The sequence below is a fragment of the Curcuma longa genome, chromosome 14, assembly GCF_044706935.1.
Source record: "Curcuma longa cultivar G26 ecotype Majalengka, Jawa Barat chromosome 14, ITB_CL_G26_1.1, whole genome shotgun sequence".
Lineage (NCBI taxonomy): Eukaryota > Viridiplantae > Streptophyta > Magnoliopsida > Zingiberales > Zingiberaceae > Curcuma > Curcuma longa.
In genome coordinates, this window is record NC_133874.1 from 7,003,198 (window position 1) to 7,023,251 (window position 20,054).

Below are 20,054 nucleotides of genomic sequence, written 5' to 3' on the forward strand. Positions count from 1 at the left end.
AATTTGTGATTTAAAAGGAAATTTTTTTGTCGAGTTCTCTATATACTTGGATATTAGATTACTTAAGTTAAAAAAAAAAATTAAATTAATTTATTAAATATATAACTAATCTATAATATTTTTTGGGAGGCCTTCCTAATGGTTAAGCGTCCGGCCTCTTGGGCTTTGTGGAATGAATCTGAAAGGGTGTGTAGTAGTAGTAGTACATCTGATATGATAGTAATTTTAAAATCAGTCAAGTGAATTAAAAAATAGCGTTAATTAATTAAAATTAACAACTGTATAATATTTTTTATGGCGCTAAAATATTTAAACAGAAAAAAAAATCAAATATAAATAGGGTAATTAATTAAAATTACCAACGGTGTAATATTTTTATGGCGCTAAAATATTTAAACAGAAACAAAATCAAATATAAATAGGGTAATTAATTAAAATTAACAACTGTGTAATATTTTTATGGCACTAAAATATTTAAACAGAAAAAGTCAAATATAAATAGGATAATTAATTAAAATTAACAACTGTGTAATATTTTTATGGCGCTAAAATATTTAAACAGAAAAAAAATCAAATATAAATAGATGCACTGGAACAACTTGTTTTATCTCGTTTCTTTTCTTGGGACTTAAACTATTCCTCCTTTCAGTTCCAATAAATCCGAATCCAACAATAGCGACGTGACGTCATTCTGCTTCGATCTTAATACTCCTCCGAACCTTTAAAGGTTAATTTATTTCATTTTCTTTGTTTTATTTATTTTTTTTGTATTCATAATATAAACAATCATCCTCGTTTTAATTCTGCTTTGATTCTATATATTGTATCATGCATGATTCATGTTCATATTGCACTGTTTGAAGATTTTATTTTATTTTTCTAGATCATAAATTAAATAACACAAGAAAGTATTATGAGATTAATATTAATTAATAAGAATTTATATATGCGTGTATGTTTATATGCAATTAATCTTCCACCAGCAAAACTCATCAGGAGAAGGATCTTAATTAATGTTACTCCTCGACGGGTTCTTCTTCTTCTTCTTATTATTTTTGAATCGTAAACAACCATCCATTCATGTTAATTAATCTAACTTTCTTTTTTTTCTTAATCATGTAAATTAAAACTTCTAAAACTTTCAGTCTTGTAAAAGCTCAGTAGATCATCGATCTGTTTGGGAGTCGTTCCGGATCCGATGGAGAAACTCAGGTGAATTTATTTATTTATTTGTTTATTATTACTTTCATTTTTAGCGTACGTCTTGTGTTTCTTACAAAAGTTTAATTTGTTTATCTATCGGTGCAGTTCGAACAAGAAGCGTTGGACAGAAGCAGAGGATGCATGTCTGATCGATTACGTCAAGAAAAATGGCGAACGAAACTGGAATGCCATCGCCAAATCCACTGGCCTCAATCGATGCGGTAAAAGTTGTCGTTCGCGATGGCTCGATCATTTAAAGCCCGATCTGAAGAAAAGTCCGATTACACCTGAAGAAGAGCATCTGATCCGTCAACTTCAAGCAAAGATGGGAAATAAGTGGTCTAAGATCGTCAAGCACGTAAGTCCTCCACTTTACCATCGATATTTGTTTGTATATGTCTTAACTCAGTTAATTAATCATTATAAATCTTAATTTTGCAGTTACCTGGTCGCACTGATAACGAGATTAAGAATTTTTGGAACTGCAAGATGAAGGAGAAGTCTCAGCGAGATCATGTTCCCCTCGAACCTGCTCCTCTTGCTATGGGATCCTCCGAGCATGGCGGAGCTGCAAACCTTCGCAGGGGACTTGGAGGACTTACCTGATTTGAGTTCCCATCATTTTGATCTGGAAGCCACGAGGATAGCGATGCAGAATTACACTGGTTGCTTGCAGAGAATGAGCATACTCATTCCTGATTCTGTTCTTTCACTTCAATATCCGGCTCCAGCTCCTTCTGCTATTGTTCTATATTCTCCTCCTACTCCAATTCTATATCATTCTCCGGCCGCGGCCCAGCTCGAGGTGGACGTCCTCTCCTCAGCCAACGCGGACTTGGTGGCCAGGATGAGGACTGTGGCGGAGCAGGAGTGCCAGCCCACAGTTGAGTTGCAGGAGGCACTGGAGAAGGCCTCGCGCTGATGCGGAGAGCGCCCGAGAGGAGCTGCGAATCCACAAGGAGGGGGAGAGGAAGCGATACGAGGAACAAAAGGCGGCCTTCTTGAAGTCGAGGGAGTTCTTCGAACTCCTTTTGTCCAAGAGCAGCAGCATGCTGAGGCACGGTTTCGAAGGCGCCCTTCAACAATGCGTGGAGGCCAAGTTGATCCCCCGAGAGGTGCTGACCTCTCCTCCCTAGATCTGCAATTAGTGTGAGATACACTGCCTCCCTCGGAGAAGGCCGACTGAAGACGGAGGGACTGCTGCCTTGCTTCCCTAATGTTTCTGTTTCGCTGCTGCTTTACTTTTCCTTTTGTTTTGCACTCTGTACTGAACTTGTACCCTACTGAACTTTAATGAAATAGCAGTTTTTGTATCTACGTTATTTTGTGTGAGATGGCCAAGCAAAGCTGGGGGGACAAGTGGGGGGGGGGGGGGGGGGGGGGGGGAGAGCAATGACGGGCCAGCCAATTTACTTGTTTTGCACTCTGTACTATACTTGGTGGTATACCCTGGACTATTTTTTTTCCTTATATTTTCTTTTCTCCCATCCATAAATTTAATTTTTTTTCCTTTTTGATACCGTTAGGCCCCCGCGGGGCTATAGCCCGGGTAGCCACAAAGGTGGCTCCGCCCTTGGTTGAAAGGTCAGTTAAGATAATTTAGAGAGGAACAAACCATAGGTGACTGGGGTCAAGAAGATTTTCATGATGATTGGGCAAAACTCAAACCATCAGCGAATGGGGCCCCTGAGACTCGGTTGAGAAGATTAAACTATCAGCGAGCAAGGCCGAGAGGACTGTCGAGGCAACATTGAGATGGCCGAGCCATCGGCAAGTGGGACCGAAAGGGCTATCAAAACAACTTAAAATCAAGCCGTCGACAAGTGGGGCCGAGAGGGTTGTCTAAGCAATTTAGAGAAAACCGAGCCGTCAGTGAGTGGGGCCGAGAGAGCTGTCGAGGCAACTTAGAGAAAATCGAGCCGTCGACGAGTGGGGCCGAAAGGGCTGTCGAGGCAACTTAGAGAAAATTGAGTTGTCGACAAGTGGGGCCGAGAGGGCTATCGAGACAATTTTGAAAAACAGCTGCTATGTTATCACGCAAGAGAGTAGTACGAAGGAGACGTTAACTCAGTCTTAAAAGAAAAAAGGAGGGAATAACAGTGCAGATACTAGCTGCGATAAGGCCGAAGGTGAACAGGATTCCATGGGCGCTTGAGCTCCACTCCCTGTTGGTCAGCAAGGTAATAAGATCTCCCATTTAGTAGTCGGGTGATGCGGTAAGGTCATTCCCACCGAGATTCCAACTTGCCGACGTCTACCATAGGATTGAGCTTCTTCTATATGACGTCCCCTACTTAGAAAGCGTGGGGGAAGACCTTCTTAGTGTACTCTTGGCTCATGCGTTGCCAGTATGCCCTGAGTCGCATATTCGTCACGTCTCGGGTCTCACTTATGAGATCCAGCTCCAGGAGTCGCATGTCAACATTTCCCTCGCAGTCTTCATAGGCTTGAATTCGAGTGGTGGCCAGGCCAACTTCAACAGAGATTACCGCCTCTCCCCCATAGACTAAGTGGGAAGGAGTCATCCCTGTGCTTTTGCGAGGCATGGTGCGGTATGCCTAGAGAATATTGTGTAGCTCATCAACCCAACTGCCTCTGGCATGGTCGAGCCGGACCTTTCAATCCTCTAACAAGCTTCCTATTGACGACCTCCGTCTGCCCGTTGCCTTGTGGATAATAGACGGAGATAAAGGTGTGGAGTATATTGAAATTTGACACCACTCGCGTAGCTTATGGTCTTGGAATTGTCACCCATTGTCGAAGATGATCCGACGATGAAGATCATATCTGCAAACTATGTTGCGCCATAGGAATTTAAGGACAATACCTTTAATGATCTTTACTAGGGTCTCAGCCTCCGCTCATTTGAAAAAATAATCAACAGCGGCTAGGAGGAATTTCTTCTGATTCGGCCTGTAGGAAAGGGTCCTACTATATCCATCCCCATTGATCAAAGGGGCATGATATAGCCGAGGCCTTCAAGAATTCCGCTAGGCGATGGAGGATAGACTGATGTCTTTGGTAATTTTGGCAAGCATTGACGAGGTGGGCTGTGTCAACCTGCAAAGTAGGTCAGAAATAATCAGCCAAAAGCACCTTCTTGGCTAACACCCTTCCTCCAATGTGATTTTCACATCAACTTTGATGGATTTCCCTTATAACATAGTCGACATCCTCATCACTTAGGCTTTTCAGGAGAGGGCGGAAAAAGCCTTCTTGTACAGAACATCCCGACCAAGGTGAATTGGGTGGTTCATTGTTTGAAAGTACGAGTGTGTTCTGGACTAACAGGTACATTTTCATGCTTAAGGAAAGAAATGAAAGAAGTACGCCAATTTGCAGGTGGTGTGGACTCCTCTACTATCTACGTCTGCAAGGCGCTAGGAGTACAAGGAAAGAGAAACGAACGGGAACCAATGGGATTCCGGTCAGCCGTTAGGGTCATAATATAGAAGTTGATCTTGAAGCTCAAGGAGTTGTTCGTGATGAAAGATAATAATTGTGTGACAAATAGGTTTGACTCAAAGTGTTTGACTTATTAAGTACGATCCACAGTTGACTTAAATGAAATCAAGATGTTGATCAACATTGTCGATATTATGAATCAAACATACAAAATCATCAACTAAGTCAAATTGCACGGATTAGATGAGTCATTAAAGTAAGAACACAAAAAGAGGCAACATGATCAAATGAATTATTGTTCTATATGAGCATTAGAATAAAGAAGAATCAAGTTCAAGCAAGTCTTGCCACATCCTTTAACCTCACCGACTCTTAAGGGGAAAAAAAAATTCTTTTCGAATTCTTTTAAGACACACCTTCTTCGACATGATCGACGATTATATAGCATTCAAATTTCAAGGCATCGTTGGCCAATAATATAGATGGTAGACTCATGACTCATGCTTTCTTAGGCACGCCCAGCCTTTTCCTGAAATCTTCTTCCATTAAAGGTAAACCTTCTCGCAGAGTAACCTTGGGAGCCCATCCAAGGAGTTGGTTTGCTTTTGTGATGTCGGGCTTCCTCTGACGAGGATCGTCAGGTGTGTTCTCCACAAGTTGAATCGTCACTGATGGCTCAATTAACTGCAAAACCGAGTAGAATTTTGTTCCTCAGCATTTGATTATTATTATTGGGTGTTCTTCAATCACAAGAAAAAGCTCAATCAATTGCACAATTAAATTTACCTCCTTCACAATCTCAGCAAGTTCCATCATTGTAAATTCACCTACACATTTCAAAGTCAGGTAAGAGATTATGACTAAGATAAGATGCACCAATCAACTTATATCGGTCACAATTTCATTTGTATGCGATGAGGAACGAGAAATAAACTCAAAAGTCCACACAACTTTAGGAAGAATGTAATAGATGTATGTTACTACAATCAGATCATAAAACTATAAGTGAACTGTGGAAATTACCAGGATTTCCTATGTTAATAGGCCCTGTGTTTTCTCCTTCCATCAGCCGGATAAGTCCATCAACCTTAATGGTGGTATGTCAGAAATGTTAAGTTTAAGAGAACCAGAAAAGGCCATACTTTAAACTCAATGAAAGAGGCTATCGGTTTTACCATATCAGAGACATAACAGAAACTTCGAGTCTGTGTTCCTGGGGCCTGGACTGTCAAAGGCTCACCACTGCATGAAATATCACATGACAAGAATTATAGATAGAATAGGGGATATGCAGTTCATTTGATATGGAGATATTACCGAAGTGCTTGGGCAATGAAGTTACTGACAACACGACCATCATCGATGTTCATGCGCGGTCCATAGGTGTTAAAGATTCTAGCAATCCGGATCTCTGATAAGAGTAACAACTGATGATGAGCACTAGCCTAAATATTTGTTTCCTATAAACTACCAGCGAAAGAGTGGCACGACTAAGAAATTGAGCAAATTACATAATTTGACACACCTATGCCATGCTGCCTATGATAATCAAACATCAAGGTCTCCGCCACTCGCTTCCCTTCATCATAGCAGCTCCGGACACCTAAAAGTGCAAGAGGTATACTATCACAAAATAAAGGAAGAAAGCATTCAACTAGACATCAAATGAATATTTGCAAATGAAGGGAAATACCAATTGGATTAACATTGCCCCAGTACTCTTCTGTCTGAGGATGTTGCAGCGGATCCCCATACACCTCTGAGGTTGATGTCAATAAAATCCTGAAGTGTACAATCAAAACTTGTATGAAATGTCATATTCGTGCTCCTGTGGTTTTCAACTAGTTGCAAGTAGAAGTCATAATCTTACCTTGCACCCACTCGCTTTGCTAGTCCCAACATGTTCAATGTGCCAATGACATTTGTCTTAATCGTCTGTGGCATTATCTCACTTAGATTTTATTAAACCAGACATAGCAAAACAAGAAAATCTAAAAGCAGAAGCATATGTGACAAATGGACAAGACAAAACAAATATCCCGTAAGAAAAATAAGCTATCTCCATGAAATAAAATAGGGAGTGCCAGAGTTTTGTTATAATCATCTTAAGAGGATCCACAAGCGAGACAATCAGAAGACAATCAGTTTAGACTGCCATCCCAAATGCCAAGTATGTTAAAGTAATCTTGAGGAACAAGTTATTGCAGATATGTCATCTAAAAATATTTCTCTAAAAAAGCACAAAGTATTGGTGTAACAAACTTAAAAATATAAGCATATGTTACTGATCTTGCAATCAAGTTGTTCCTGTCAACCTTCAAGGAGATATACCTTCACAGGATTGTGCTTATAGAAAATTGGTGAAGCAGGGCAAGCCAAGTGATAAATCTGGTCGACCTCCACCAATAAGGGCTCAGTGATATCTGTGAAGGAAGAAATAAATATATAGGTAGAAAGAAAAAAAAGCAAAAGTAAACCTAGGTAAAGTTTCATAACATCTGAACAACTTCTTGTCTTAAAGTAATCAGAACTTCAGTTTTCAAAGATAAGCTTAGGACATCAATCTCGTAAATTATGCCATTACCTATAAATTCCTAAGAATGTGACATGATAACTCTAGAAAGCATTAAATAGACAGCATAGCAATAACAGAAACAAGTCGTGTAGTCTCAATTAGTTGGAATCAGCTACATGGATCTTAGAACGCTCCCTTGAACAACATGCAATGCTACATACTACAAGCAGAATGGACTATAAAACTACGTGAAGCAAATACACAATCCAACTGGTTAAATTATTACTCAAATGACCAAAATTTACCATGACGAATCAGCTCAAATCTTGGATGACCAATCCATTTTCTAAGATTGTCTTTGGAACCTGTGAAATAATTGTCCGCAACAATCACCTGGTAGTAACATATAGGAAAATAAATGAGGAAAAATAAATGGAGTAAAAATAAAACAGAGACGTGAGAGATCTTGTATTTACAGAATGATATGAAAAAAAATGTACTTTTTTATTGGGCTGCTTCATTTACATGCAAAAGTTGGTGGTTAAGAGCAAATGAAACATAAAGTGGTACAGGAAAGGGGCTTTACGTTTTGTGTGACAGATTAGGATCACTGAATGAGGAACTACTTTCACCAACACAAAATTTCACGATTCCATTTTCATATAAAGTAGTTTTTCACATATCCGTTGATCTTCTTGTGCTATTAGCGAAGACAAGACCAAGTTAAAGTGTGAGACAGGGTAGGCACATACCTCATTCTTCTCATTCTCCATCAGTTTGTCCACCAAATGAGATCCAATGAAACCAGCTCCACCAGTTACCAAGATCCGCATATTGGACTGCCCAGAAAAAGTAAACCAACTTCAATGTTTACTTACAAGATAGAGTGAGCACTGCGCAGCAACGTCTAAAAATGTGAAGGTATATGGATGCCATTTTTCTCTAAAAAGGAATTACTTGCAAAAAAAATCAAATAATAAGATTGCGTTATACTCCTTTCTTGAAGATCTAACAATCTTATGTTATAAAAAAAAATCAGAAATAAAAAAGCTTCCAGATAACCAAGCAACAGCAATCCAGATCGATCAGTAATCAATTTAAAAGGACCAAAAAGAAAACCTGCAAAAATCTCGAATTGCGCAGAGGGGAAGGGGTGGGAGGCGGCTTTGCCACAACATGATTATTCCCGTTAGCTGCTTCTGTCGCCATTCCTCAAATCCTCAGATCCTGCACCACGATTCCAGATCTCACCCAACGTGATCTCAAAGGAAAGTGAAAAAAAAACAACAACAACACGAAGATCCCATAATCAATGCTAGGCAGCATAAAAGGACGTTAGAAATTAGCAAAAAAAAAAAAAAAAAAAACAATTGCAGAACAAAGATGACTTCGAAGCACTTGAATGCTAAATTTCCACGATATAAAAAAACAAGTACCTATTCCCTTAATTTAACAATCAAAATCCTTTCTTTCTTACACACAACTCTTCCACCGAAAATCCCTCTAGATCCACAACCTTATATAGATCCAAGCAACCAGAAACAACTGACACTATACCAAATAAGATCTCGCAAAAACGCGTCGAATGCACGCAAAGATAGATCCCAAAGGGATTCGCCACCAAACTGACACAGATCTACCCAATTACTATCCTAAATAATCACCATAACGAAAAATCAACACAACACGATCAACACCGCAGATGGTAGGAGGACTACCGTATAAGAATCCGAGGAATTACGCGAATTGGAGGACGAACTAGGGATTTGGGAGAGCAAGATATGAACTGTGGATTGGGCTTCGAGTGGGGAGGAATACCACGGTGCGAACTGGCGTGCTGATTAAATAGTGGGGTGATCTCTGATCTCGACCGTTGATTTTGCTGACTGTCGTATCGGATGGTCAATGCTCTGCGTATTTTCCACGTCCGGTTAATTTTCGATCATTTTTCTGGCGAAATGGAGTCGAGATAATTATAGATTAAGCTTCCGTTAATTTTGGTCTTATCCGTTAACGGTTTTGATCTTATCTAAATTAAATTCAAATAATTCAAATATATCTATAATTATTTCTAAGGTAATTAAAATTTGATGAAATTTAATTATTCTTTTATATAATAATTTTTTTTGTTGTAATGTAGTCGTAAAATAAAATATTTAAAAATTAATACAAATTTTGCCTTTTGAACTTGCTAGGTTATCACAGCTAGAATAACATATTTATACTTTTTCCAAAATTTTTTACCCCTCGCATAAGACATCATGATTCAACTATATATTAATATTCAGATTTTTTTTTTTCAAATAATCTAAATATATTTGTAAATTAATTAATTTGATAAAATTTATCTCATTTATATTGTTTTTGTTGTCAGTAAGAAAACTTCCGTAGGACCAGATCGATCACTCCTGAATTTACAGAACAGTTAGCCCAGACCGATCACTCCTGATTTACTAACTGAGATTTATCTTCTTTTTTTATATATATAATTTTATATTAATTTAAACGGTCATATAACCCATGCAATTTGACACACCTAACAACCCATCAAAACGTGGAAATGCTGAGTAATATCCAAAAATAAAATTCCTTTTTTGAGAAATATCCAAAATGGACTATTTCACTTAACGCGAATCTTAAAGCGTATAAAGTATTTCACTTATTCTAATAATACTTCATTAGTGGCTAATTGATCGCCGGCATCCAGTGCTTAATTCGCTAATCATCTCCGATCGAGCAACCGGAGCGTCAATGGCAGAAGATGACCTTGAGCTCGCGCGGCGCGGCGCACTCGTGGGTCACCGACGGGCTGTCTTGGGCGTAGGTGAAGGTGGCCGGGCACGCGCGCTTGAAGAACTTCGAGTAGCTGCTCGGCCGGCACGTCTCCAGGTCGCTGTAATTGTTCCGGCAGCAGAGCTCGTCGGTGCCGAAGGCCACGCACCCGCTCTTGCAACCCACGACGGATCCGCCGGGGGCCCTCAGCTGCAGCACCTCCGGGCACGTCGCCAGCAAATCCACCCGGCACCCAACCACCGGGCACCGCCCCTCCCCCTCGTGCGGCGTCACCGTCATCCCCACGTTGAACCCGTCGACGAGGCTCACGCCGTAGGAAGTCAGGTCCAGCGCCCCGCCGTGGTGGAGCGTGATTTGAGCGAGGCTAGCGGGGGCCTCGCCGCCGAAGCCGCCGCACGCGAGGCGGCCGCCGCAGTCGCCGGTGTCGCAGGACAGGCGCCCCGCGGCGCCGTAGCCGCCGCAGCCGGTCCGGGCCCAGATGCGCCCAGACCATGTCGAAGTCGGCGCGGGGAAGGTGCGGTAGGACTGGGAGGGCAGGAAGAAGCCGCCGCCCTCGAGGACGTCGCTGCCGGAGTTGGGCTGGATGGCCGGCCACAGCGGGAACAGGCAGTTGTTTACCACCGTCAGGTTCATCGGCGGGAACAGCGCCGACGACTGCTGCGCCATGATGAACAACAGGACCGAGAGAGATGAGAGCAGTGGGAAAGAGGAGGCGGAAGCCATGGCCGAGAGCTCGAGGTACTGCAACCTGAAGCAAAGCAGAGGAATTTATAGGCGCAGAAGGAATAAAGGACCTGAAAATATATTTAATTGCTTTTTTAAAAATAAAATAAGTCTCAATTTCTTTTTAATTTTATTTATTTATTTATTTAAAAAATGATAAAAGCAGCGTTGCTGATTGCATGAGGTGCCTGGTGTGGCAGAGGAAGTAATTATGAGCAATATTCTTTATGCGGATGATTCTGGAATTTCATTCCCGCATAATGTTTGTGAGTCCACTGATCATGAAAATTAAGGGGGAAAAGCACCAAATATTTCCAAATTCTCATTTTGGGTCCAAAAGGTTCAAAAGTCGGATTCAATTGTTTCGTGTAGTTTACTGAAAACTCGCCCTTTTGCCTGTAATTTTAAATTATTAAAAACAGAACGGAGCAAAACAAGGCAGGAGTTCTCGTGCCACGTGGCGCGTCAGCATTGCTTTCCTCTACTTCCCGGGAACCCAAACAAAGTTTGGCTCGTCGGACGGCGGCGCTGCGCCCTCCTCCTCCGTCGTCGCCGGCGTCGGAGTGCCGCCACCGGATTGGAGCCGCTCCTCGGAAAACCCGGTCGGGTGCAACGGGAAGAGTTGCAGCGTCTCCTGCGTCGGGCCTCCGCCGTCAGCGTCAAGCACGACGCGGTGTTCATGGCGGTGAGTTGAGCTGTTCCGGCCGAATGCGTCTCCCTCGTGGTCGGCAAAACCAAAGCCCGGGAACGAGGACGCTTTCCGGACGCCTGCGGCAGCGGGCAGGAACACGGCCGGGAAATGCGGCGGAAGGAGGCCCACGCCGCCGACGTACGAAGCGGGAGCGTAGTACGGAGTGTAAGCCACTGGAAAACAAGGCAGAAAACATGAAATTACAGCACAAATTTACGAAAGCAAGCAGTGAATTATAGTGCAATTCATTGCCTCCGTCCATGTTAATAAACAAGAAGCAATCATAAAAATGGCAACTTTGCATGTAACGGAGGAATCGAAATCGGTCCGAGACGTTCTCACCGTTGTTACTGGTGCAAGTTGAGGGCGAGGGAAACGGAGGGGGGATTGGGGGCTGCCGGAGCGGCGGCAGAGGAAGGTGGTGGTGGTGGTTGAGGAACCTGGAGAAGTAAGCAAAGCTCTCCTGCTTCTGCTTCTGTTTCTGGCGCTGCCTCGCCTTGTGGTTCTGGAACCAGTAGAACACGTTCTTCCCCTCGATGATGCCGTACTCTCTCAGCTTCCCGGTGATCTGCTGAATCTGGTCCGCACTCGGCGTGCGCACGCCCTGCTTGTACAGCCCCTCCAGGAGCGAGATCTGCTCCTTGGTCGGATTCCACCGGGAGCTCGAAGCGGGCGAGGAAGACGTCTTGCCCTTCCCTGTCTCCGCCACCTCCATCGGCGCGCGCACTCGATCAAACGCCTGTCTTCGACGGCGAGGAAGAGTATATATATATATATAGTGGATGGGAGTGCGAAAGGGCGCGGTGGTTGTCGCGTAGCGAGGTCAAACAGAGGGTCGTAACGTGAAGGTTTGACATGGGCACGGTTTGTTTAAGCTCTGAAAACATGGCGAAGCGCAGAGCGGCCGGCGCCGCGCCAGGTGCTGTGCCCTGCCGCAGCGCGCGCCTCTCTCCGCTTTAACTTTTGCGTCGTCGCTTTGTTTCCTTCGGGGGATGCGCGCATTGAATGAATGGAATGCCGGTTTGGGCTTTCAAAGCTCTCTACCTTTTTTCAAAGCGAAGCAGAGGTATTTGAGACACGGTTAATTTAGGGGATGCTCCTCCTCGGGAATGAAATGTATTCTTTCCTTGCTCTCTTCATCTTCCTAATCTCCCTTGTTGAATCATCTTGCTCATACTTTCATCGATTTCTTTGGTGCCCAATCAATTCCCAGTCATTGCATTGAATGCTGCATGAATGCTCATGATGAACCATATTTGTGTAAAATGTACATCCTTCGATTCCATCACTGATTGCGTACGTGCTCAAATTGTTAACCTATCATCTTCCAAAAGATTTCCATGGCTTTTTTTTAGCTCAAACCTTTTGTTAAATCAATCAATCAGTCAAGGGTGGATGGTGCATGAAACATGCAAAATCTAAGAACGCATGGAAGATTTCTCTGTGAACTAAAGGAGAGTCACGCAGTTAATGCCGAGGAGCTAGATATCTCGGGAAGAGCAAGAGAGAGGAAAACATATGGCAGTGGCGATCGCACGCAGCATGCACACAAATGGCACGAGATCTCTCTACCTCTCTGCAGGGAGATCCGGTGGGAATTCGTAGGCTCCTGGAGCTCAACGAGCGCGGAGAAAGATACATAGAGAGCGAGGCAGCAGGGGAAGAGAGGAAATGGTAGCCGGGCAAAAAGAAGAGAAAGAGAGGAAGAAGGCAAACGTATATGGGTGGATGTGCATGGTAGTCAGCACAGCAAGGTTAGGGTTTAGCCCATGGGCGGCTATGGCTTGGGGTGTAGTTGAGGTGCAGCAGTAGACTACAAGTAGTAGTGGTACTATGGTCTGCATGCTGCCAATCACGGAGAGAGAGAGAGAGAGAGAGAGGAGAGATGGCATCGCATTGCATGGCATGGACTGTGGTGGTGCATTGGGAAATGGAGAGAGAGAGGAGGGGGAGGGAGAGGAAAAGGCTAGAGGGGTGATACGGGAGATCTTAGTCTGAGCGGAATGCAGTATGCATGGGCAGGGGAGGGGGGTGTACGTAGGAACCGTGGTGCTTCCGCTCTTTTGGGAAACGGTATGCTTGTTTATTTCTAGGGACAAAAAGAAGGCTCCTTTTGTTTAGCCAAACTAAACAGAGGGGAGGAAGGGAAAAACTTTCAGTGGTGAGTTAAAATTTTTGATTCGAATCAAATTGATAACAACATCAATCATATAAACAGCAGCAGCCTTCAGATGGCTCGAGTGTAGGGTAGGCTGGAGCAGGATTGATAATCGACATGTTAGAACTCACTTATGGTTTAGAGGTACTTGACCATGCCTCGGCCTTCGACACTGAGTTTTGAGGCTTGCAGTTGCTTCTTTTTGGGTGCCTTTAACTTCTGCAACTTCTTGTGCATCTGCAGTATAAACAATGCGTGTGAATTAAAAAAAAGATAGCTATGGAGATATTGGTTTTTCACCATAACAAAATAAAATTGTAGGGCATACCAATGCTATTTATCATATGGGATTATAATTCTAATAACTTGTCAGCAAATTATAGCTTAACAAGGAGTTGAAAATATCGAACTAAGCTCTGGGGAGAAGATCCCTTGATTTTATGATTAAGGATTACCTTGTTCTTAACACAGAAATACACTGCGATATCACCAAAGAAGCATATATAAGAAAATTAGAAACTTCTAAGTATTTAAAATTATTAATAAAAAATAAAGTTACATTATTAAAAAATATTATTATTAAGTTTTTATCAAGTATATTAATATTAGTAGATAAACTTTAAAATTTTAAAAAAATGCCCAATATAGTGCAGCAAGGCTATATTTGCCAGGCCATGCGAAGTCACAATCAGCCTGGTCCATTTGACGCCTTAAACACAGCAAAATATAATCAAAAGTAAAGTAATATGCGCTTAGAAACACAAAATTTATCTCATCGACCAACTAGATCATTTTATCCCAAATAAAAAGATACGACTATCATAAGCCGCAAAATAAGGTAATGCCTTAGCTTTGGGTTTAACAGACACTGTTCACTAGTGGAGTTAGTCTTGAATAAAGAAGCATCTAAACAGTAGTATTTGATATCAAAGTTGAGAAGCAACCTGACACATCTACATACACTTAATTAGCAGGAAAGTTATTAAATATACAAATTAATCTCTAGGCTCAAATTACTATTTTGTGGAAAATGTATATGAAAGATCAATATTAACAGAGAAAATATGTATTAAAACTAACTGACTTACATTTATCCTTCGCTGATCCTGAATAACTTGTTTTGCCCTTGCCCTGACTTCTTCAGGGTCAACCTTAGACTGAGGGCGAACAACAAAATCCATAGACATTGCTTCAGGCCTAGAAGCATGTTGTCGAGAAGCTGAGATACCGGTTTTTCTACCCCTGAAACAACATAGACCATGTCATAAAAGAGGGCACTACGATGCATATCAATAGAAAGAGTTGATTGAACTATGTATCATCTTACTGTGAAAATTGAGGCAGATCGAGATCATCCTCCCGGGACTGGACAGCAGTAGATTTAGCCACTTGCCTTTAATCAACAAAATAGAGATGAAGGGATGTCAAACCAATCACAAAAAGAAAAGGGATGTCAAACCAACATGACACACAAAAAGAAAATGTACAACGATTGCTGTACAACGATATCATGAAAGACAAGAAATTCGAAGAATTACTTTTGAGATGGAGGTCTTCTATACGGAACCCTATCGTCATCGAACCTTCTCATATCCTCAAATCTAGTACTCTTGTTAAATATTGGTCGACTCTGCAAAGGGAGATTGAAAAACAAGGCAGTTTAACAAACAATTTGATCAGACTTGAAAAGGGCAAAGGTGCAACACAAATTTAACAGATGGCATGATGCATGAAACAGGAATGGACAAACAAAGGGCATTGCATTTGACTCATTACCCATTTATCAACTAACTCTTTAGCAAGTTTTCTATTTGCTGTTGTCTCCTCATCTGACTTTGACAAAAACATAATCACCTGCATATATACAACAATATTTTATTTCAGTCAAAATGCGATGAAAAAGAATGAAAAAAAAACAAGTAAAAATGTAGTATTTAACCTTTCCAAGACCACTCTTTTTGAGTTGTTCTCTCCTGTCAAATTGTTCCAGATCTATTGGAAACTGTGTGACAAAAGCAAATTATAATGCCCACATACAATCAACATTCAGTGACACTATGCTTCAAAAGCACTATTCCCTATCACAAATAAGAAACTCCTTTGTACTTACATCTGAAAGAAGCTTTAGTATCGCAGACCGAATGTTCATAGTAGGCAAAGATCCATCAGGTAGGGGTTCAAGCCAATTCTTGAGTAGAGTCAATACCCCATGATCAAGGAATTCTTGCTGAAGTTTTTTTCTGCATTTAGGAGAAGCTCAAAGGTGTCAGATGAGCAAAAATGTTTTATGTATCATACTTTGGCACAATTAAATGATAACTCTAACAGACATAATCATCAGGATATAAGACATTTTACTTTGACAAGACTTCAACAAGCAATGAAAGCTTTCTAAGTTTGTTAGTGGCTGGTTTATTTTGTCTGTTCAACTCTGCATCTTCTTCAGCTGTAACTTCTAACTCAGCGATAAGATGCTCGACTATCAAAGCAATTTCAGCAGGTGACTTCTCATTTTTCTTTTTTTTCTTTCCACCCTTAAAGAGTTGTTTGACTTCATCTTCTTCACCCTCTTCAGCCTACAAGGGACAAGAGGTATCAAGACGATACGAGCAAATACATGCTACCCACCACGACCATCAAAATTGATCAAATAAAAAAAACAGCCGAACAAGACCAAGTTCTCAGCATCGTGCAGAGTGATTGAAGAAAAGTGTGAAAAATGCATCATGTTGCATACATTTGATTAGGCATCAATGTGCTAAGCACAAGCATGACAAATTGGGCCATGAGAACCATCACCAAGATTATATCACAACGAATTGGCTAGAAACAAGGACACATATCGCATGAAATTTAGAAACACAGACAAACTCATTCCCAAGTTGATTTGTCTATTTAACAAATTATATAAGGATATTTATTTGTACAAATTTAAGGTGGGCATGATTAATATCTATGCTCTAACTTGAGGGGGAGAATTAGCTGTATATATGATACTATATATATATATATATATATATATATATATATATATATATGTTAATTATGTTAGCTATTAATTAACTTTATTAACTTTCAAATTGTAGATAGTTTCCTAAGATGAGTTTGTAGTTTTGTATATAAATATACCTCATCTTTCAATAAAGTGATATATTCTTTTTCTACCTCAAGTAACACCATTCATGCACACTAGTTGAAGATTATGTACATATGATAATTATGTGCAACTATGAAAAAGTTAATCAAGCAATGATCGAAGGTCGCATTACAAGATAATCCTTCTACGTTCAAATAGCATTCAAATAGGCACGTCAATGTTGGAAATGGACAAGAATAACAACTGAATCATAAAAACAAAAATATCATAACAGGTGTTATAAAAGGTTAACCTGAGGAGCATTCCTCACGGAATGTTCATTATCACTTCCATAACGATCTGCAGGATCCACACCGCTATCATCGATGAAGTTATCATCATCCACAGTTCTGATACCTTCTTGATCATCCTGATTCGTCAGCAATGACAAAACGGACTCAGTTCAACTTGACAAAATCACAAAAAGGTGAAACAAATTGTTTCAGGAAATGAAGCGTCCAACCTCTGAATCTCCACCAGCTACAGTTTTCCACATTTCCTCCTCTTCCTCTGGGTCAGCCTCGCCACCTCTCGATCCCCCACCATAGCCCTTAGATCCCGATTTCGATCCCTGTCCAGTGAACCGGTCCGCTTTAAACGACGAAGGCAGTTTTTCCTTGTTCTTTTTCAAACTCCCTCCTTTGCCCTCCTTCATAAACGGAGTACTTTTCATCTTCTTCTTAGACGAAGAATCTTCGTTCTCATAAGCGTCCAACCACTCTTCGTCAAACGCCGTCGCGGGGCTCCCGCTCTTACCCGGTGAGCTTTCCCTACCCCTCTTCACCAGCCTCTTCTTAGGTTTTCCGCTCTTGTAATCATCCGTAGAATTCATCACCGGTGTCGGCGAACGGTCCCGCCGTCCCCAGTCGCCTTCGTCCTCGTCATCATCGTCGACCGGGAGAGCCGGCTCTGGCGAAAACTCCCTATCCGAGGCCGCATCCGGATCCATCAAAGGCTCTCCATCTTCGTCCATATACCTGCGGAGGAAACCAGATCGAAACCCTAAATAGCAACAAAACAAACGCAGAAGCGAAAAATCGATCTCCAGGAAGAAAAACCAAATGTTCAATTAAGATACGCACGGATCGTCGTAACCCATCGCGGCAGCCGATCTGAAGCGAGGAATCGATGATTTGATCGAAGCAGAAGTAGAGAAGGTTGTTCTATCGCCGAGCAACTTTTTGTTGTCAAACGCTGGAAGTGATTAATTCTTAATCATATATAGAAGAAAACATATTCATTATACACCTTGATTTAAAAATTATTCACTAGAAGGGCCTGTTTTCCGTTTCAGGTTCTGTTATGTTTGAAAAGGGTCAAAATATAAATTTCTTCCGAATTACCTGTAATGTGGATTGGGCTTCCATTGGGCCCAATTGTGGCCCAGGATTTATCCGATTTTGCCGAAATAACAAAAGTGCCACGAAAGGAACCCGAGGCAAAGATCTATGAAAGATAGAAATTCATTAGCAGCCCACCCATACACCGTGACTTGATGCCATGGGACCGAGTTTGGAGCCAATTAAAAGGAAGGTATATTTTTGGGTAACAGCAGGCTATGAAAAATCATAAAAAGCAATCGGTGCATTTTCCCGCCGCCCAAATTCCCGCCGCGGCGTCCGTTCGCATCCATATAAATACGTATCAATCGATCCCTGAAAACCCTAGAAAGAACCTTTCCCTCCGAATCCTCGTTTGAAAAAGGTCGATCCTTTTTCGGCTTCCTTGATCTGATAGATGGAGGTGGAGGCGGAGATCGCCACGCTGGGGCTGCGGAAGATGGCGGTGGAGCGGCGGGAGGAGGAGAAGGAGATGGGCGGCGGTTGGGTGACGCCGCGAAGGGCGGAGTGCCGGATCCCGGCTGCGATCCGCTGCCCGCCGCCGCCGAGGAAGAAGTCCCCCGCTGCGGCATATGGAAAGAAGAAAGCGCCGCCCAAAAACGGCTACTTCAACCCGCCCGACCTCGAAGCCCTCTTTGCGATGGCGCCGAGGCGGGAGGAGGCTTGCGCCTGAAGCCGGTGGAGAAAAGGTTAGCTCTCGTGCTAACCTGTTATGTACCAAGATGTACTCTTGTTCTTCAACCTAATCTTCGATCGATCCTCTTTTTGTAATACTAGAATATATTACTCATTTATCGGTGCTATTGGCGTAGTTCATCGTAGCAAACGTGCAATTTTGGAGTTTGTTCTTTGTATTTCTTCTTGAGCGTACGATCTTCAACGGTTGTCTTCTTACCAAAAATCAAGTCTTTGTTCGAACTGCCAAGAAAAAGACTGCATATGGATGATTGGAGAGCATCATTGAGGAATCAAATTAAGATGTTGAAAAAAAATCCACCTGTTTGTCCTTTGTGAGAGGCATCCAATGTTGTGTGTTCTTATGTGATGCAAGGCAAGCAATCACTGTTGCAAACAGAAGCACAACAGTATGATCTGAGGCAACAGTCACTTCAAGCTCAGATGCAAATAGCACATGGTGAGAAATCTTGAAGAACCCTAATTCAACTTTTGGCAGATTTCAGAGAAGCTTAATGAGCTTACACTGTGATATAACATATCAGAATGCATCACTTTGGGGCAAGTATTTTGATCTAAATATGATTCTAATATCGCGAGCATTGTTCATCCTAATTCGATTTCAACTCGATGTCGGAGTTAACGATTGTAATTTCGACCATAGTTGATTGCTAATAGAGACTTTACATGACCAAAGACAAAGCTTTCTAAATTGTGGTTATCATATAAATCAATTTTATCATAATTTAATATTTATGATAATTATTTTAAAAATAGCTAATTTTATCATTAGTGCTAGTTTAATTGATGGCAGAGATAAATGATTTATAATAATAATACTAATAATTGGAATGATTTAGTAATTAGATATTTAAATAATTATCTTAATTGCAAGCATTGGATTCCTAGAAAATTTGGCCTCATGTTGGACTAAGTGAGACTTCTTTTCCACCGACTTGAACATATTTATTTTTTATGCATCGTGTCTTCACATTATCAATTTAAATATCATTTTTTAATATATTTTACATTCTTTTAAGAAAAATTGTGTCTGGCAACCATAATGTGCTTTTAGATTTTTCATCTAACTTTTAAAAAAAGCTATTTACAAAGCAACACTTCATAATGCATTTTTATTAATATTATTTTTTTGATAAATTCTATATAAACAATTTTTACTCCATCCTAAAAATAATATATTATCTTCTATCATATATATTAAATTCTGAACTGATCAATCAATTATATGAACATGACAAGTCTATATTGTAATAGTTATGAAATAGTAAGTTTTACGAAATTGTAGTTGTTACTGTAGTTATGATTTCATAGTTGTTATTATAATTTTAACAACTATAATTTCATATAATTAAAATTTCATAAGTACTACAATATATATTTATTTTATTCAATAT

The 20,054-nt window shown here is 41.1% G+C and overlaps 6 protein-coding genes across 6 annotated transcripts; 2 read left to right on the forward strand and 4 right to left on the reverse strand.

Moving 5' to 3' along the window:
• The first annotated feature begins 1,198 nt into the window (after positions 1 to 1,198).
• Positions 1,199 to 1,809, forward strand: LOC141844829 (transcription factor GAMYB-like). The gene is made up of 3 exons (XM_074732819.1): positions 1,199 to 1,212; positions 1,309 to 1,561; positions 1,645 to 1,809. Exons 1-3 carry the CDS (start codon positions 1,199 to 1,201, stop codon positions 1,807 to 1,809), a joined length of 432 nt encoding a protein of 143 aa, XP_074588920.1.
• Positions 1,810 to 4,888: 3,079 nt separating this feature from the next.
• On the reverse strand, positions 4,889 to 8,933 carry LOC141845517 (UDP-glucuronic acid decarboxylase 6-like). The gene is made up of 13 exons (XM_074733574.1): positions 8,842 to 8,933; positions 8,243 to 8,350; positions 7,876 to 7,962; positions 7,429 to 7,516; positions 6,940 to 7,031; positions 6,479 to 6,543; positions 6,302 to 6,390; positions 6,134 to 6,211; positions 5,926 to 6,019; positions 5,784 to 5,850; positions 5,632 to 5,695; positions 5,395 to 5,435; positions 4,889 to 5,292 (listed from the first exon to the last, which is right to left on the reverse strand). Exons 2-13 carry the CDS (start codon positions 8,330 to 8,332, stop codon positions 5,107 to 5,109), a joined length of 1,041 nt encoding a protein of 346 aa, XP_074589675.1. The 5' UTR covers positions 8,333 to 8,350; positions 8,842 to 8,933; the 3' UTR covers positions 4,889 to 5,106.
• A 938-nt stretch (positions 8,934 to 9,871) lies between these two features.
• Positions 9,872 to 10,642, reverse strand: LOC141845519 (osmotin-like protein). The gene has a single exon (XM_074733575.1). The coding sequence runs from the start codon at positions 10,637 to 10,639 to the stop codon at positions 9,872 to 9,874; it is 768 nt and encodes a 255-aa protein (XP_074589676.1). The 5' UTR covers positions 10,640 to 10,642.
• A 478-nt stretch (positions 10,643 to 11,120) lies between these two features.
• On the reverse strand, positions 11,121 to 12,045 carry LOC141844831 (WUSCHEL-related homeobox 5-like). Its single transcript, XM_074732820.1, has 2 exons — positions 11,673 to 12,045; positions 11,121 to 11,503 (listed from the first exon to the last, which is right to left on the reverse strand). Exons 1-2 carry the CDS (start codon positions 12,043 to 12,045, stop codon positions 11,121 to 11,123), a joined length of 756 nt encoding a protein of 251 aa, XP_074588921.1.
• A 1,426-nt stretch (positions 12,046 to 13,471) lies between these two features.
• On the reverse strand, positions 13,472 to 17,802 carry LOC141845516 (protein IWS1 homolog 1-like). The gene is made up of 11 exons (XM_074733573.1): positions 17,707 to 17,802; positions 17,088 to 17,601; positions 16,878 to 16,994; positions 15,847 to 16,064; positions 15,599 to 15,728; positions 15,428 to 15,490; positions 15,265 to 15,342; positions 15,027 to 15,118; positions 14,816 to 14,881; positions 14,577 to 14,730; positions 13,472 to 13,725 (listed from the first exon to the last, which is right to left on the reverse strand). The coding sequence occupies exons 1-11, from the start codon at positions 17,721 to 17,723 to the stop codon at positions 13,627 to 13,629; spliced, it is 1,548 nt and encodes a 515-aa protein (XP_074589674.1). The 5' UTR covers positions 17,724 to 17,802; the 3' UTR covers positions 13,472 to 13,626.
• A 559-nt stretch (positions 17,803 to 18,361) lies between these two features.
• LOC141844734 (cyclin-dependent protein kinase inhibitor SMR4-like) lies at positions 18,362 to 18,637 on the forward strand. Its single transcript, XM_074732727.1, has one exon. The coding sequence runs from the start codon at positions 18,362 to 18,364 to the stop codon at positions 18,635 to 18,637; it is 276 nt and encodes a 91-aa protein (XP_074588828.1).
• The last annotated feature ends 1,417 nt before the right edge of the window (positions 18,638 to 20,054 follow it).

What these genes read in the sequence shown, in the direction of transcription:
- LOC141844829 (XM_074732819.1), top strand. An exon ending in GGTCTAAGATCGTCAAGCAC is followed by an intron (nt 1,562 to 1,644) that starts GTAAGTCCTCCA and finishes TTAATTTTGCAG; the next exon opens with TTACCTGGTCGCACTGATAA.
- LOC141845517 (XM_074733574.1), bottom strand. Translation starts at nt 8,332, where the DNA reads ATGGCGACAGAAGCAGCTAACGGGAATAATCATGTTGTGGCAAAGCCG. An exon ending in ATTTGAGCTGATTCGTCATG is followed by an intron (nt 7,032 to 7,428) that starts GTAAATTTTGGT and finishes CTTCCTTCACAG; the next exon opens with ATATCACTGAGCCCTTATTG. An exon ending in GGGCAATGTTAATCCAATTG is followed by an intron (nt 6,212 to 6,301) that starts GTATTTCCCTTC and finishes TTGCACTTTTAG; the next exon opens with GTGTCCGGAGCTGCTATGAT.
- LOC141845519 (XM_074733575.1), bottom strand. Translation starts at nt 10,639, where the DNA reads ATGGCTTCCGCCTCCTCTTTCCCACTGCTCTCATCTCTCTCGGTCCTG.
- LOC141844831 (XM_074732820.1), bottom strand. Translation starts at nt 12,045, where the DNA reads ATGGAGGTGGCGGAGACAGGGAAGGGCAAGACGTCTTCCTCGCCCGCT. An exon ending in AACTTGCACCAGTAACAACG is followed by an intron (nt 11,504 to 11,672) that starts GTGAGAACGTCT and finishes CTTGTTTTCCAG; the next exon opens with TGGCTTACACTCCGTACTAC.
- LOC141845516 (XM_074733573.1), bottom strand. An exon ending in CCGTGAGGAATGCTCCTCAG is followed by an intron (nt 16,065 to 16,877) that starts GTTAACCTTTTA and finishes TGTCCCTTGTAG; the next exon opens with GCTGAAGAGGGTGAAGAAGA. An exon ending in AGAAGACCTCCATCTCAAAA is followed by an intron (nt 14,882 to 15,026) that starts GTAATTCTTCGA and finishes TGTTGATTAAAG; the next exon opens with GCAAGTGGCTAAATCTACTG.
- LOC141844734 (XM_074732727.1), top strand. Translation starts at nt 18,362, where the DNA reads ATGGAGGTGGAGGCGGAGATCGCCACGCTGGGGCTGCGGAAGATGGCG.